Source organism: Salmo salar, chromosome 17, assembly GCF_965601325.2.
Source record: "Salmo salar chromosome 17, fSalSal1, whole genome shotgun sequence".
NCBI classification, from domain to species: Eukaryota; Metazoa; Chordata; class Actinopteri; order Salmoniformes; family Salmonidae; genus Salmo; species Salmo salar.
Window position 1 is genome coordinate 25,406,680 of NC_138307.1, and position 18,930 is coordinate 25,425,609.

General features: G+C 48.0%; 1 protein-coding gene across 3 annotated transcripts in view; it reads left to right on the forward strand.

The window, feature by feature from the left end:
- Positions 1-18,930, forward strand: part of LOC106575846 (OX-2 membrane glycoprotein) — a 47,343-nt gene that overhangs the window by 2,791 nt on the left and 25,622 nt on the right. For 2 of the 3 annotated variants that reach the window (XM_045699407.2, XM_045699405.2), the window contains exons 2-5: positions 2,227-2,303; positions 2,413-2,521; positions 2,730-3,053; positions 11,771-12,100. In XM_045699407.2, the coding sequence (XP_045555363.1) occupies positions 2,446-2,521; positions 2,730-3,053; positions 11,771-12,100 (730 nt within the window). In that variant the 5' untranslated portion in view covers positions 2,227-2,303; positions 2,413-2,445. The remainder of the gene's footprint in view (positions 1-2,226; positions 2,304-2,412; positions 2,522-2,729; positions 3,054-11,770; positions 12,101-18,930) is intronic. The other variant, XM_045699406.2, reaches the window with a different exon arrangement.

Consider the following 18,930-nt stretch of genomic DNA (forward strand, 5'->3'; position numbering starts at 1 on the left):
GATCTGTTGAGTCAATCCCCATGGCGATAGCCCCTCAGACTAACAACACTGTTTGTGTCACTTAGCGTAACCAACCTGGTGCGGTGCAATGCTACTGAAAATAAGCTCCAATTGATTAGAGTTTAGTTTTCATCCACTAAGCAGAGTGTTATAATGCTACAGTACATCAAAGGTTAGAATGTAATGTTATACAGTGGCAAGAAAAAGTATGTGAACCCTTTGGAATTACCTGGATAAGATCTGATCTTCATCTAAGTCACAACAACAGACAAACACAGTGTGCTTAAACTAATAACACACAAATTATTGTATTTTTTGTTGTCTATTTTGAGTACATAATTGAAACATTCACAGTGTAGATTGGAAAAAGTATGTGAACACCTAGGCTAATGACTTCTCCAAAAGCTATTTGGAGTCAGGAGTCAGCTAACCTGGAGTCCAATCAATGAGACGAGATTGGAGATGTTGGTTAGAGCTGCCCTGCCTTATAAAAAACACTCACAAAATGTGAGGTTGCTATTCACAAGAAGCATTGCCAGATGTGAACCATGTCTCGAACAAGAGAGATCTCAGAAGACCTAATTGTTGACTTGCTGTAACGCCCTGGCCATAGAGGGGTTTTTTGTTCTTTATTTTGGTTAGGCCAGGGTGTTACATTGGGTGAGCGTTCTATGTTTATTTTTCTATGTTGGTTTGTTTCTTTGGTTTGGCCGTGTGTGGCTCCCAATCAGGCACAGCTGTAGTTAGTTGTTGCTGATTGGGAGTCACACATAAGTAGTCTGTTTTTCCTTTGGGTTTTGTGGGTGATTGTCTTCTGTTAGTGTGTTTTCCTGACAGGACTGTTTTGCTGTCGTCTTTGGTTTATTTTTGTCAAGTGTTCTCTTTTTTCAATTAAAATTCTAATGATGAACACATCCTCCGCTGCACCTTGGTCTAATTCTGATGACGGCCGTTACACTTGCAAAAAGATGGAAAGTGTTCCAAAAGTATCTCTTAAAGCCTTGATGTTCATCAGTCCACAGTAAGACAAATTGTCTATAAATGGAGAAAGTTCAGCACTGTTGCTACGCTCCCTAGGAGTGGACGTCCTGCAAAGATGACTGTAAGAGCACAGAGCAGAATGCTCAATGAGGTTAAGAAGAATCCTAGAGTGTCAGCTAAAGACTTACAGAAATCTCTGGAACATGCTAACATCTCTGTTGACAAGTCTACGATACGTAAAACACTAAACAAGAATGGTGTTCATGGGAGGACACCACGGAAGAAGCCACGCTGTCCAAAAAAAAACATTGTTGCACATCTGAAGTTTGCAAAAGTTCACCTGGATGTTCCACAGCGCTTCTGACAAGATATTATGTGGACAGATTAAACTAAAGTTCAGTTGTTTGGAAGGAACACACAACACTATGTATAGGAAAAAAAGGCACAGCACACCAACATCAAAACCCCATCCCAACTGTAAAGTATGGTGGAGGGAGCATCATGTTTTGGGGCTGCTTTGCTGCCTCAGGGCCTGGACAGCTTACTATCATCGAGGGAAAAATGAACTCCCAAGTTTATCAAGACATTTTGCAGGAGAATGTAAGGCTATCCGCCAATTGAAGCTCAACAGAAGTTGGGTGATGCAACAGGACAACGACCCAAAACACAGAAGTAAATCAACAACAGAATGGCTTCAACAGAAGAAAATACGCCTTCTGGAGTGGCCCAGTCAGAGTCCTGACCTCAACCCGATTGAGATTCTGTGGCATGACCTCAAAAGAGCGGTTCACACCAGACATCCCAAGAATATTGCTTAACTGAAACAGTTTTGTAAAGAGGAATGGTTCAAAATTCCTCCAGACCGTTGTGCAGGTCTGATCCGCAACTACAGAAAACATTTGGTTGAGGTTATTGCTGCCAAAGGAGGGTCAACCAGTTAATAAATCCAAGGGTTCACATACTTTTTCCACCCTGCTCTGTGAATGTTTACACGGTGTGTTCAATAAAGACATGAAAACGTATAATTGTGTGTGTTATTAGTTTAAGCAGAATGTGTTTGTCTATTGTTGTGACTCAGATGAAGATCAGATCAAATTTTATGATCAGTACAGGTAATTCCAAAGGGTTCACAAACTTTTTTTCTTGCCACTGTAGGTTATAATGCTCTGTTATAATTGGTTATAATGCTGAATAGAGGGTTACAATGTTGAGAGAGTTGTGTCCTCCTCTGGTTCCTGGATCCAGCTACAGGAGTCCGTCTGCCAGTAAGATGAGGTTGCTACAACGCTGACCGACAACACGTCTCACACACTGGATCACAGGTAGGGGAAGTAAAAATCAGATGAAACTTTATATGCTGAAGTTCATTGTGACTGTTGGCTGTGGATGTGCCATGGTACTATTTGTAACAGTAGTCATGTTCTTTATCAGTAACCTGTATGCCACACACTCCTGCAGACCAAGATGTGTGGATCTGCCCTGTCTCGGTGGCTGATGCTGTGTCTGCAGCTATTGGTGATGCTGGTTTTCAGGACACAAGGTAGCCAACACTCAACATATTTCACTACGTTACAGTAGGTTTAGGTGCCATGTTGAATCAAAAGTAGTGGATATTTCCAATAGAAAATGCTATTCTTCCTTTGCAGTGAGAAAGCATGTTTGACTTGGTATGTGGTCGACCACCTTAAAATAGTGAATTGTATTGAGTTTCAGTGCTTCTCGTTGGTTGACTTCCTGTCATGTGTCAGGTGAGGTTATCGCCCCCTCCAGCATGACCGCTGTGGCGGGCCTCCCCTTCACGCTGGGCTGTAACATCACCATAGCGACTGGCGACACGGTCAAGCAGGTCCGCTGGCTGAACAAACACAAGCAGGTTCTCTTGGCGTACGAGCCGGGCGAGTCGGTCAGAACCACCTCCCACCAAGACAACGTGGAGCTAACTTCATCGCACCTTAACGTCAGCGCCATCACCATCAAGAGGGCGGGGCCTAACGACGAGGGCTGCTACCACTGCATCTTTGACATCTACCCCAGCGGAGCACAGGAGGGAAAGACCTGCCTCAGTATCGAAGGTGAGTTTGGCCTCAGTCTAAACAAGGTGGTTTGGTAAACCACGCTCATGTGATGAGTAGCCTTGACTGAGATCTGAAGACTTGCATTAGTGCCCAGAGGTAATGCATAGGCTTTAGCTCAGCATGCTAACCCTGTCTTGGGGGAGCAAGATTTGAACCCCGGTCAGTCACACTAGCAAGGACTTCCAGATATACTGTAGATTCCAGGACTATGGCATGCAATAGCTTCCTTAATTTCTCCTCCTCCTACTCTCTCTCCAGCACCAGGTGACCTTTCTCATAGGGTTGGCACATTCCCAATTGTTACATTTTTCTAAATTGTAAAACAAAGCCCCCTGTGAATTTGTTTATTTTTACAAGGCTTGTAGTTCCCATGTTTTTCAGCACAGTTGATTTGTCTGCTGATTGTGTAAGGTAATGAAAAGTCAGCATGCTCACTTGGCCCTCCCGTCCCGGAATATATCAGTTGTGGATAATCAGAAACAGGAAGTGGGTTGAGGTCAGCCATACTCAACAGACCAGGGCCCCGATACTTTCTCTAACTATAACGACCATACTGCTGTATATATAGTGTATGTGGACACCCCTTCAAACTGGTGGATTCGGCTATTTCAGCCACACCCATTGCTGACAGGTGTTTAAAATCGGGTACACACCCATGCAATCTCCATAGACAAACATTGGCAGTAGAATGGCCTTACTGAAGAGCTCAGTGACTTTCAACGTGGCACCATCATAGGATGCCGTGGAAACGCGTTCTCTGGATTTATGAATCACGCTTCACCATCTGGCAGTCTGAAAGGACGAATCTGGGCTTGGCGGATGCCAGGTCAACGCTACCTGCCCGAATGCATAGTGCCAACTCAAAAATTTGGTGGAGGAGGAATAATGGTCTGGGGCTGTTTTTCATGGTTCGGGCTAGGCCCCTTAAGGTTCCAGTGAAGGGAAATATTTTTGTGTATATACACTGCTCAAAAAAATAAAGGGAACACTTAAACAACACAATGTAACTCCAAGTCAATCACACTTCTGTGAAATCAAACTGTCCACTTAGGAAGCAACACTGATTGACAATACAGTTCACATGCTGTTGTGCAAATGGAATAGACAACAGGTGGAAATTATAGGCAATTAGCAAGACACCCCCAATAAAGGAGTGGTTCTGCAGGTGGGGACCACAGACAACTTCTCAGTTCCTATGCTTCCTGGCTGATGTTTAGGTCACTTTTGAATGCTGGCGGTGCTTTCACTCTAGTGGTAGCATGAGACGGAGTCTACAACCCACACAAGTGGCTCAGGTAGTGCAGCTCATCCAGGATGGCACATCAATGCGAGCTGTGGCAAGAAGGTTTGCTGTGTCTGTCAGCGTAGTGTCCAGAGCATGGAGGCGCTACCAGGAGACAGGCCAGTACATCAGGAGATGTGGAGGAGGCCGTAGGAGGGCAACAACCCAGCAGCAGGACCGCTACCTCCGCCTTTGTGCAAGGAGGAGCAGGAGAAGCACTGCCAGAGCCCTGCAAAATGACCTCCAGCAGGCCACAAATGTGCATGTGTCTGCTCAAACGGTCAGAAACAGACTCCATGAGGGTGGTATGAGGGCCCGACGTCCACAGGTGGGGGTTGTGCTTACAGCCCCACACCGTGCAGGACGTTTGGCATTTGCCAGAGAACACCAAGATTGGCAAATTCACCACTGGCGCCCTGTGCTCTTCACAGATGAAAGCAGGTTCACACTGAGCACGTGACAGACGTGACAGAGTCTGGAGACGCCGTGGAGAACGTTCTGCTGCCTGCAACATCCTCCAGCATGACCGGTTTGGCGGTGGGTCAGTCATGGTGTGGGGTGGCATTTCTTTGGGGGGCCGCACAGCCCTCCATATGCTCGCCAGAGGTAGCCTGACTACCATTAGGTACCGAGATGAGATCCTCAGACCCCTTGTGAGACCATATGCTGGTGCGGTTGGCCCTGGGTTCCTCCTAATGCAAGACATTGCTAGACCTCATGTGGCTGGAGTGTGTCAGCAGTTCCTGCAAGAGGAAGGCATTGATGCTATGGACTGGCCCGCCCGTTCCCCAGACCTAAATCCAATTGAGCACATCTGGGACATCATGTCTCGCTCCATCCACCAACGCCACGTTGCACCACAGACTGTCCAGGAGTTGGCGGATGCTTTAGTCCAGGTCTGGGAGATCCCTCAGGAGACCATCCGCCACCTCATCAGGAGCATGCCCAGGCGTTGTAGGGAGGTCATACAGGCACGTGGAGGCCACACACACTACTGAGCCTCATTTTGACTTGTTTTAAGGACATTACATCAAAGTTGGATCAGCCTGTAGTGTGGTTTTCCACTTTAATTTTGAGTGTGACTCCAAATCCAGACCTCCATGGGTTGATAAATTGGATTTCCATTGATTATTATGTGATTTTGTTGTCAGCACATTCAACTATGTAAAGAAAAAAGTATTTAATAATATTATTTATTTCATTCAGATCTAGGATGTGTTGTTTACATGTTCCCTTTATTTTTTTGAGCAGTATATATATATATATTTCCCTTTATTATTTTCCCCTAACCCTACAACCCCTGCCCTAATTGGAATAAATTAATGGACAACAACACTTAGGCCTCTTCTTCCAGCTTATACATACTATATACATTTTACAGACACAATGTATTTTACAATAATAATCTTTTGTTTGTTTTTAATCCCATCCTTCAACTACCTCCAACCCCTCTCATATACATTGGCAAGAAAAAGTATGTGAACCCTTTGGAATCACCTGGATTTCTTAGTAAATTGGTCATATAATATAACATTTGATCTGATCTTCATCTAAGTCACAACAATAGACAAACACAGTCTGCTTAAACTAATAACACACAAACAATTATACATTCATGTCTTTATTGAACACACCATATAAACATTCACACTGCAGGGTGGAACAAGTATGTGAACCTGTCACAGTTGTTGTCGGTGAATGAGGACCAAAACGCAGCAGGTACGTGAATGCTCATCTTGATTTTTAATTAATCTCAAAAATGAACATACAAAATAACAAAACATGAAAAACGAACACTCGACAAATAAACAGTCTGGTAAGGCACAAGGCTATACACAGAATAATCACCCACAAATCACACATACAAACACACCCTAATATATGGGACTCTCAATCAAAGGCAGATAGACAACACCTGCCTTCAACTGAGAGTCCCAACCCCAATCAACCAAACATAGAAACACACAACCTAGACTAACCATAGAATTAACTAAACATAAACCAAAACCCGGAATTACTAAATCAAACACCCTTTACACAAACACACCACCCCGAACCACATAAAACAAATACCCCCTGCCACGCCCTGACCAAACTACAAAACAATTAACCTTATATACTGGCCAGGACGTGACAGTACCCCCCCCTTAAAGGTGCTACCCCAGAAGCACCTTAACAAAAAATAACCCCAAGCAACACCAAAAAAAAGTCCCCTTTTCTAAAGGGAGGGAAGGGAGGGTGGCTGCCGTCAACGACGGCACTGTGCTACACCCCCCCTCCCCAACCCACCTATTTCTGGAGGTGGCTCTGGTTCCGGCCGTTCCAGGCTGTCGGGCCACTCTGGCATCGCCGAGGGGCAGTCGGGCCAGTCTGACATCGCCGGGGGGCAGTCTGGGCAGTCTGGCAATTCGGGAGAGTCTGGGCAGTCTGGCAATTCGGGACAGTCTGGGCAGTCTGGCAATTCGGGACAGTCTGGGCAGTCTGGCAATTCGGGACAGTCTGGGCAGTCTGGCAATTCGGGACAGTCTGGGCAGTCTGGCAATTCGGGACAGTCTGGGCAGTCTGGCAATTCGGGACAGTCTGGGCAGTCTGGCAATTCGGGACAGTCTGGGCAGTCTGGCAATTCGGGACAGTCTGGGCAGTCTGGCAATTCGGGACAGTCTGGGCAGTCTGGCAATTCGGGACAGTCTGGGCAGTCTGGCAATTCGGGACAGTCTGGGCAGTCTGGCAATTCGGGACAGTCTGGGCAGTCTGGCAATTCGGGACAGTCTGGGCAGTCTGGCAATTCGGGACAGTTCAGGGCAGTCTGGCAATTCGGGACAGTTCAGGGCAGTCTGGCAATTCGGGACAGTTCAGGGCAGTCTGGCAATTCGGGACAGTTCAGGGCAGTCTGGCAATTCGGGACAGTTCAGGGCAGTCTGGCAATTCGGGACAGTTCAGGGCAGTCTGGCCACTCCGGCAGGTCAGGGCAGTCTGGCCACTCCGGCAGGTCAGGGCAGTCTGGCCACTCCGGCAGGTCAGGGCAGTCTGGCCACTCCGGCAGGTCAGGGCAGTCTGGCCACTCCGGCAGGTCAGGGCAGTCTGGCCACTCCGGCAGGTCAGGGCAGTCTGGCCACTCCGGCAGGTCAGGGCAGTCTGGCCACTCCGGCAGGTCAGGGCAGTCTGGCCACTCCGGCAGGTCAGGGCAGTCTGGCCACTCCGGCAGGTCAGGGCAGTCTGGCCACTCCGGCAGGTCAGGGCAGTCTGGCCACTCCGGCAGGTCAGGGCAGTCTGGCCACTCCGGCAGGTCAGGGCAGTCTGGCCACTCCGGCAGGTCAGGGCAGTCTGGCCACTCCGGCAGGTCAGGGCAGTCTGGCCACTCCGGCAGGTCAGGGCAGTCTGGCCACTCCGGCAGGTCAGGGCAGTCTGGCCACTCCGGCAGGTCAGGGCAGTCTGGCCACTCCGGCAGTTCAGCGCAGTCTGGCCACTCCGGCAGTTCAGCGTAGTCTGGCCACTCCGGCAGTTCAGCGCAGTCTGGCCACTCCGGCAGTTCAGCGCAGTCTGGCCACTCCGGCAGTTCAGCGCAGTCTGGCCACTCCGGCAGTTCAGCGCAGTCTGGCCACTCCGGCAGTTCAGCGCAGTCTGGCCACTCCGGCAGTTCAGCGCAGTCTGGCCACTCCGGCAGTTCAGCGCAGTCTGGCCACTCCGGCAGTTCAGCGCAGTCTGACCTCTCCGGCAGTTCAGCGCAGTCTGACCTCTCTGGCGACTGTTGACTGGCGGGCAGCTCTGACGATGACTGTTGACTGGCGGGCAGCTCTGACGATGACTGTTGACTGGCGGGCAGCTCTGACGATGACTGTTGACTGGCGGGCAGCTCTGACGATGACTGTTGACTGGCGGGCAGCTCTGACGATGACTGTTGACTGGCGGGCAGCTCTGACGATGACTGTTGACTGGCGGGCAGCTCTGACGATGACTGTTGACTGGCGGGCAGCTCTGACGATGACTGTTGACTGGCGGGCAGCTCTGACGATGACTGTTGACTGGCGGGCAGCTCTGACGATGACTGTTGACTGGCGGGCAGCTCTGACGATGACTGTTGACTGGCGGGCAGCTCTGATGATGACTGTTGACTGGCGGGCAGCTCTGATGATGACTGTTGACTGGCGGGCAGCTCTGATGATGACTGTTGACTGGCGAGGCTGGGTTGACGCACTTGTAGCCTGGTGCGTGGTGCTGGTACTGGGTTTACCAGATTATGTACACGCACCTCCAGGCTAGTGCGGGGAGCGGGAACAGGACGAGTCGGACTGGGTTGACGCACTTCCGGGTCCGCACGAGAGACAGGAGCTAGAAACCCAGGGCTATGGAGGCGCACAGCCGGTCTAGATCTTACCTCCTGCACAACCCGCCTTGGCTGGATGGAACTAGTAGCCCTGTACGAGCGGGGTGCTCGTACAGGGCAGACTGGGCTGTGCAGGGGCCTGATGGTAGCCGTGCGTAGAGCGGGAGTTGGGTAGCCTGGTCCTCGGAGGCGTACCGGCGACCAGATGCGCTGCGCAGGCATCCTCCTACCAGGCTGGATGCCCGCTCTAGCACGGCACCTGCGAGGGGCTGGAATAACGCGCACCGGACTGTGCGTGCGTATGGGTGAGATAGTGCGCTCCTCAGCGAAACATAGCGCTCTCCACCCCATACGCTCCTCCATATAACCACGAGTAGCTGGCTTCCGGCTCTTCTTACGCCTAGCCAAACTACCCGTGTGCCCCCCCAAAAATTTTTCTTGGGGGTGCCTCTCGTGCTTCTCCTTCAGCGCGTACTTGGCCTCGTACCACCGCCTCTCTGCCTTGGCTGCCTCAATTTCCCACTGCGGGCGTCGATAATCCCCAGCCTGGTACCAAGGTCCGGCCCCGTCCAGAACTTCCTCCCAAGTCCACTTCTCCCGCCAGTCCAACTCGAACTCCGTCTGCTCCTTCCTCTGCTGCTTGGTCCTTTGGTGGTGGGTGATTCTGTCACAGTTGTTGTCGGTGAATGAGGACCAAAACGCAGCAGGTACGTGAATGCTCATCTTGATTTTTAATTAATCTCAAAAATGAACATACAAAATAACAAAACATGAAAAACAAACACTCGACAAATAAACAGTCTGGTAAGGCACAAGGCTATACACAGAATAATCACCCACAAATCACACATACAAACACACCCTAATATATGGGACTCTCAATCAAAGGCAGATAGACAACACCTGCCTTCAACTGAGAGTCCCAACCCCAATCAACCAAACATAGAAACACACAACCTAGACTAACCATAGAATTAACTAAACATAAACCAAAACCCGGAATTACTAAATCAAACACCCTTTACACAAACACACCACCCCGAACCACATAAAACAAATACCCCCTGCCACGCCCTGACCAAACTACAAAACAATTAACCTTATATACTGGCCAGGACGTGACAGAACCCTTGGATTTAATAACTGGTTGACCCTCCTTCGGCAGAAATAACCTCAACCAAATGTTTTCTGGAGTTGCGGATCAGACCTGCACAACGGTCTGGAGGAATTTTGGACCGTTCCTCTTTACAAAACTGTTTCAGTTAAGCAATATTCTTGGAATGTCTGGTGTGAACCGCTCTCTTGAGGTCATGCCACAGCACCTCAATCGGGTTTGAAGTCAGGACTGGGCCACTCCAGAAGGCGTATTTTATTTTTTCTGTTGAAACAATTCTGTTGATTTATTTCTGTTTTTTGGATCGTTGTCCTGTTGCATCACCCAACTTCTGTTGAGCTTCAATTAGTGGACAGATAGCCTTACATTCTCCTGCAAAATGTCTTGATAAATTTGGGAATTCATTTTCCCGTCGACGATAGCAAGCTGTCCAGGCCCTGAGGCAGCAAAGCAGCCCCAAACCACGATGCTCCCTTCCCTATACATTACAGTGGGGATGGGGTTTTGATGTTGGTGTGCTGTGCCTTTTTTTTCTCCACACATAGTGTTGTGTGTTCCTTCCAAACAACTCAACTGTAGTTTAATCTGTCCACCGAATATTTAGCCAGTAGGCTGTGGAACATCCAAGTGCTCTTTTGCAAACTTCAGATGTGCAGCAATGTTTTTTTGGACAGCAGTGGCTTCTTCCGTGGTGTCCTCCCATGAACACCATTTTGGTTTAGTGTTTTACGTATCGTAGACTCGTCAACAGAGATGTTAGCATGTTCCAGAGATTTCTGTAAGTCTTTAGCTGACACTCTAGGATTCTTCTTAACCTCACTGAGCATTCTGTGCTGTGCTCTTGCAGTCATCTTTGCAGGACGGCCAGTCCTATGGAGAGTAGCAACAGAGATACTTTAGAGATACTTTTGTAACCCTTTCCAGCTTTATTCAAGTAAACAATTCTTAATCTTAGGTCTTCTGAGATCTCCTTTGTTCGAGGCATGGTTCACATCAGGCAATACTTCTTGTACATTGTTGTGAGTGTTTTTTATAGGGCAGGGCAGCTCTAACCAACATCTCCAATCTGGTCTCGTTGATTGGACTCCAGGTTAGCTGACTCCTGACTCCAATTATCTTTTGGAGAAGTCATTAGCCTAGGGGTTCACATACTTTTTCCCAATGTTTAAATTATGTTTTCAATATAGACAAGAAAAATACAACAATTTGTGTGATGGTAGTTTAAGCACACTGTTTGTCTATTGTTGTGACTTAGATGAAGATCATATCAAATTTTATGACCAATTTATTCAGAAATCCAGGAAATTCCAAACGGTTTACATGCTTTCTCTTGCCACTGTATCTCTGAAGACCATCCAGTGAAGGGAAATCTTAACGCTACAACATACGACATTCTAGACGATTTTGTGCTTCCAACTTTGTGGCAAAAGTCTGGGGAAGGCCCTTTCCTGTTTCAGCAAGACAATGCCCCCATGCACAAAGCGAGGTCCATACAGAAATGGTTTATTGATATCGGTATGGAATAACTTGATTGGCCTGCACAGAGCCCTGACCTCAACCCCATTGAACACCTTTGGGATGAATTGGAACGCCTACTGCGGACCAGGCCATAATCACCCAACATCAATGCCCGACCTCACTAATGCGCTTGTGGCTGAATGGAAGTAAGTCCCCACAGCAATGTTCCAACATCTAGTGGAAAGCCTTCCCAGAAGAGTGGAGGCTGTCATAGCAGCAAAGGGGGGACCAACTCCATTTTAATGCCCATGATTTTAGAATGAGATGTTCATCGAGCAGGTTCCACATACTTTTGTTCATGTAGTGTGCATAAGGTTTTAAATGGGTCCAAATGATTTCTATATTTAAATGCCTTGCTGAAATGTAAGCCTCCAAACACTTTGTCATATCTCTCTAACCCACTAGTATGAATGTGCTCCTCCCATTCCAATGCTCACCTACTGATACCTTCCTCTGTCTCCCTGTGTCTGACCCAGTCAAAGTGGGCAACGAGGGTAATAAAACAGCCATCAGCGGGAAGCTGGCCACCATGTCCTGCTGGTACGGCCTCCCAGACAGGGTACGCCAGGTCCTGTGGAGGAAGACTGCAGAGCAGGGCGACACGACCACGTTGGCCTCCTTTGCCAAGCGAGGCCAACCCAGCATTGAGGAACCTTATCGGGGACGCATGACCCTGAACCCCTCCCTGGGAGACACCCAGCTGTCCATCAGGCCGGTGAAGACGGAGGACGAGGGCTGCTACACCTGCGAGTTCCACACCTACCCAGAAGGCACCAGGAGTGCCACGGCCTGCCTCTTTGTATATGGTGTGTATGGATGGGGGTTATTAGGGGTCATTTGGAAGGTTGTATTGTTGAAATGAACTTATATCTCAGGGAGTATATCCACTGAGGCTATTGCTGTAAGGAAAGTTTTAATTGATAATGGTTTTTGCTGGAATTTCCTGCTCTCAATCTTCACTGATAAAGATGTGGCTCAAAACCAGTAGCAGTCATCTACTGCCCAGCCATTCTAGTATACTTTATATTTAGTTTGTTGGAAAACGTAGCCATGTGCCCCAAGGTAGTCAATTGTTGTGCTCATTGAAGGCCAAACAGGCCCATTGAGACTGGATGAGAGGGTGTGTGTTTATGTCTATACACTCCAGGTCATTAAAGGGCCATGTGTAATCACACTGTAATCACATTGTAATCACACTGTAATCACACTGTAATCACACTGTAATCACACTGTAATCACACTGTAAAAATTTGATGATTTCCCGGATGATGTTGTCATAGTAGACATTCTAATAGTAAATTGGAAGGAATAGTAGATAGGAAGGAAGTCGTATTATAAGATGATACACTTCTCCCTGTCTGTGTGTGTGTGTGTGTGTTTCCCAGATATAGCACAGGAAAGGGAAGAGCTTTATGTAGCCAGTGGAAGGAGCCAGAATGGGTCACAATGCTACTGTTTAGACCTGCTGTGGAGACACTCTATTGTACAGTTACTAAACCCAGGGCCCTTTAGGGGTGGAAGGCTACCCTTTAGTGCAGGGCTGCCCAACCCTGTTCCTGGAGTGATACCCTCCTGTAGGTTTATATTCCAACCCTGGAGGATGGTATCTCTCCAGGAACAGGGTTGGAGTATAAACCTACAGGAGGGCATCTCTTCAGGAACAGGGCTAGAGTATAAACCTACAGGAGGGTATCTCTTCAGGAACAGGGTTGGAGTATAAACCTACAGGAGGGTATCTCTCCAGGAACAGGGTTGGAGTATAAACCTACAGGAGGGCATCTCTTCAGGAACAGGGCTAGAGTATAAACCTACAGGAGGGTATCTCTCCAGGAACAGGGTTGGAGTATAAACCTACAGGATGGTATCTCTCCAGGAACAGGGTTGGAGTATAAACCTACAGGAGGGCATCTCTTCAGGAACAGGGTTGGAGTATAAACCTACAGGAGGGTATCTCTCCAGGAACAGGGTTGGAGTATAAACCTACAGGAGGGTATCTCTCCAGGAACAGGGTTGGAGTATAAACCTACAGGAGGGTGTCTCTCCAGGAACAGGGTTGGAGTATAAACCTACAGGAGGGTATCTCTCCAGGAACAGGGTTGGAGTATAAACCTACAGGACGGTATCTCTCCAGGAACAGGGTTGGAGTATAAACCTACAGGAGGGTGTCTCTCCAGGAACAGGGTTGGAGTATAAACCTACAGGAGGGTGTCTCTCCAGGAACAGGGTTGGAGTATAAACCTACAGGATGGTATCTCTCCAGGAACAGGGTTGGAGTATAAACCTACAGGAGGGTATCTCTCCAGGAACAGGGTTGGAGTATAAACCTACAGGAGGGTATCTCTCCAGGAACAGGGTTGGAGTATAAACCTACAGGAGGGTATCTCTCCAGGAACAGGGTTGGGCTGTTTTAGTGCATTCTGCCCACTGAAATATAAGAACCACAAATGTTATGCCCTTGGTGGCATACTGAGATAGATACGAGTATTTCACACTGGAAACTCAACATTGCCTATTGTAATTTCACAGTTATGGAATTTAAGTTATAGAATTTGACTTTGATAGAATGCCTCTTAGATGCTGTGTGGCAGGCTATGGACTGATTACAGAAGTCCTTAGATGCTGTGTGGCAGGCTATGGACTGATTACAGAACTCTTCTTAGATGCTGTGTGGCAGGCTATGGACTGATTACAGAAGTCCTCTTAGATGCTGTGTGGCAGGCTATGGACTGATTACAGAAGTCCTCTTAGATGCTGTGTGGCAGGCTATGGACTGATTACAGAAGTCCTCTTAGATGCTGTGTGGCAGGCTATGGACTGATTACAGAAGTCCTCTTAGATGCTGTGTGGCAGGCTATGGACTGATTACAGAAGTCCTCTTAGATGCTGTGTGGCAGGCTATGGACTGATTACAGAAGTCCTCTTAGATGCTGTGTGGCAGGCTATGGACTGATTACAGAACTCTTCTTAGATGCTGTGTGGCAGGCTATGGACTGATTACAGAAGTCCTCTTAGATGCTGTGTGGCAGGCTATGGACTGATTACAGAAGTCCTCTTAGATGCTGTGTGGCAGGCTATGGACTGATTACAGAACTCCTCTTAGATGCTGTGTGGCAGGCTATGGACTGATTACAGAAGTCCTCTTAGATGCTGTGTGGCAGGCTATGGACTGATTACAGAAGTCCTCTTAGATGCTGTGTGGCAGGCTATGGACTGATTACAGAAGTCCTCTTAGATGCTGTGTGGCAGGCTATGGACTGATTACAGAAGTCCTCTTAGATGCTGTGTGGCAGGCTATGGACTGATTACAGAACTCCTCTTAGATGCTGTGTGGCAGGCTATGGACTGATTACAGAATGTGAGTGTTGGGACTTGGGAGTGATAAAGTTGTTAGAGGGAGGGGTGATGATTTTGGAGACAGGAAAGAGGGGATTTAAATGGGCTGAGACCCAGGGGATGACTGGGTCACTGTTTTCCCTAGACACAGGCCCTCTCTGTCTGTCTGTGTCTGTGTGTGTGTGGTGCTCTGATCAGTATGTCTCTGTGTGAGTCCCTCTGCTCCAATCTCATCCGAACAGCCCTGCTTTTGTCCACTGTAAAGACAGCAGTAAACCCAGGCACCGATGCCCATCTGTCATTCCGTCCTGTTTCCATGTTGTGCAGTCTGATATAGTGAGGTCTCATTGTGTCAGATGGAGACTGGAGGGTTGGAGGCCATGTCCTGTTTCCATGTTGTGCAGTCTGATATAGTGAGTTCTCATTGTGTCAGATGGAGACTGGAGGGTTGGAGGCCATGTCCTATGCCATGATGAAGACAGAGGAACTAACACAACACCAGACCACACAATAAAACAACAAATACCAGACAAGATAACATCAGTCAGACCACACCAGACCAGATAACATCAGCCAGACTACACCAGACTAGATAACATCAGTCAGACCACACCAGACTAGATAACATCAGTCAGACCACACCAGACTAGATAACACCAGTCAGACCACACCAGACTAGATAACACCAGCCAGACTACACCAGACTAGATAACACCAGTCAGACTACACCAGACCAGATAACACCAGCCAGACTACACCAGACTAGATAACATCAGTCAGACCACACCAGACCAGATAACACCAGTCAGACTACACCAGACTAGATAACACCAGTCAGACCACACCAGACTAGATAACACCAGTCAGACTACACCAGACTAGATAACACCAGTCAGACCACACCAGACTAGATAACACCAGTCAGACCACACCAGACTAGATAACACCAGTCAGACCACACCAGACTAGATAACACCAGTCAGACCACACCAGACTAGATAACACCAGTCAGACCACACCAGACTAGATAACACCAGTCAGACCACACCAGACTAGATAACACCAGTCAGACCACACCAGACTAGATAACACCAGTCAGACTACACCAGACTAGATAACACCAGTCAGACCACACCAGACTAGATAACACCAGTCAGACCACACCAGACCAGATAACAGCAGACTAGATAACACCAGTCAGACTACACCAGACTAGATAACACCAGTCAGACCACACCAGACTAGATAACACCAGTCAGACCACACCAGACCAGATAACATCAGCCAGACTACACCAGACCAGATAACATCAGTCAGACCACACCAGACCAGATAACATCAGCCAGACTACACCAGACTAGATAACACCAGTCAGACCACACCAGACCAGATAACAGCAGACTAGATAACATCAGCCAGACTACACCAGACTAGATAACACCAGTCAGACCACACCAGACCAGATAACAGCAGACTAGATAACATCAGCCAGACTACACCAGACTAGATAACATCAGTCAGACCACACCAGACTAGATAACATCAGTCTGACCACACCAGACTAGATAACACCAGACAAGATAACACCAGTCAGACCACACCAGACCAGATAACATCAGCCAGACTACACCAGACTAGATAACACCAGTCAGACCACACCAGACCAGATAACAGCAGACCAGATAACATCAGTCAGACCACACCAGACCAGATAACATCAGTCAGACCACACCAGACCAGATAACATCAGCCAGACTACACCAGACCAGATAACATCAGCCAGACTACACCAGACCAGATAACATCAGCCAGACTACACCAGACTAGATAACATCAGTCTGACCACACCAGACTAGATAACACCAGTCAGACCACACCAGACCAGATAACACCAGACAAGATAACACCAGTCAGACCACACCAGACCAGATAACATCAGCCAGACTACACCAGACTAGATAACACCAGTCAGACCACACCAGACCAGATAACAGCAGACCAGATAACATCAGTCAGACCACACCAGACCAGATAACATCAGTCAGACCACACCAGACCAGATAACATCAGCCAGACTACACCAGACCAGATAACATCAGCCAGACTACACCAGACCAGATAACATCAGCCAGACTACACCAGACCAGATAACACCAGCCAGACTACACCAGACTAGATAACACCAGTCAGACCACACCAGACCAGATAACATCAGTCAGACCACACCAGACCAGATAACATCAGCCAGACTACACCAGACCAGATAACATCAGCCAGACTACACCAGACCAGATAACATCAGCCAGACTACACCAGACTAGATAACACCAGCCAGACTACACCAGACTAGATAACACCAGTCAGACCACACCAGACCAGATAACATCAGACCAGATAACACCAGACCAGATAACACCAGACCAGATAACACCAGACCAGATAACACCAGTCAGACCACACCAGACCAGATAACAGCAGACTAGATAACACCAGTCTGACTACACCAGACTAGATAACACCAGTCAGACCACACCAGACCAGATAACATCAGCCAGACTACACCAGACTAGATAACACCAGTCAGACCACACCAGACAAGATAACACCAGCCAGACTACACCAGACTAGATAACACCAGTCAGACCACACCAGACCAGATAACACCAGTCAGACTACACCAGACCAGATAACATCAGCCAGCCTACACCAGACTAGATAACACCAGACCAGATAACACCAGACTAGATAACATCAGCCAGACCACACCAGACCAGATAACATCAGTCAGACCACACCAGACCAGATAACATCAGTCAGACCACATCAGACCAGATAACACCAGACCAGATAACACCAGACCAGATAACACCAGACTAGATAACATCAGCCAGACTACACCAGACTAGATAACACCAGTCAGACTACACCAGACTAGATAACACCAGTCAGACCACACCAGACTAGATAACATCAGTCAGACCACACCAGACAAGATAACACCAGACCAGATAACACCAGACCAGATAACATCAGCCAGACCACACCAGACAAGATAACATCAGCCAGACCACACCAGACTAGATAACATCAGCCAGACTACACCAGACTAGATAACACCAGTCTGACCACACCAGACCAGATAACACCAGCCAGACTACACCAGACTAGATAACACCAGACTAGATAACATCAGTCAGACTACACCAGACTAGATAAGAACATCAGTCAGACTACACCAGACCAGATAACATCAGCCAGACCACACCAGACTAGATAACACCAGCCAGACCACACCAGACTAGATAACACCAGCCAGACTACACCAGACTAGATAACACCAGTCAGACCACACCAGACCAGATAACAGCAGACCAGATAACATCAGTCAGACCACACCAGACCAGATAACATCAGTCAGACCACACCAGACCAGATAACATCAGCCAGACTACACCAGACCAGATAACATCAGCCAGACTACACCAGACCAGATAACATCAGCCAGACTACACCAGACCAGATAACACCAGCCAGACTACACCAGACTAGATAACACCAGTCAGACCACACCAGACCAGATAACATCAGTCAGACCACACCAGACCAGATAACATCAGCCAGACTACACCAGACTAGATAACACCAGTCAGACCACACCAGACCAGATAACAGCAGACCAGATAACATCAGTCAGACCACACCAGACCAGATAACATCAGTCAGACCACACCAGACCAGATAACATCAGCCAGACTACACCAGACCAGATAACATCAGCCAGACTACACCAGACCAGATAACATCAGCCAGACTACACCAGACCAGATAACACCAGCCAGACTACACCAGACTAGATAACACCAGTCAGACCACACCAGACCAGATAACATCAGTCAGACCACACCAGACCAGATAACATCAGCCAGACTACACCAGACCAGATAACATCAGCCAGACTACACCAGACCAGATAACATCAGCCAGACTACACCAGACTAGATAACACCAGCCAGACTACACCAGACTAGATAACACCAGTCAGACCACACCAGACCAGATAACATCAGACCAGATAACACCAGACCAGATAACACCAGACCAGATAACACCAGTCAGACCACACCAGACCAGATAACAGCAGACTAGATAACACCAGTCTGACTACACCAGACTAGATAACACCAGTCAGACCACACCAGACCAGATAACATCAGCCAGACTACACCAGACTAGATAACACCAGTCAGACCACACCAGACAAGATAACACCAGCCAGACTACACCAGACTAGATAACACCAGTC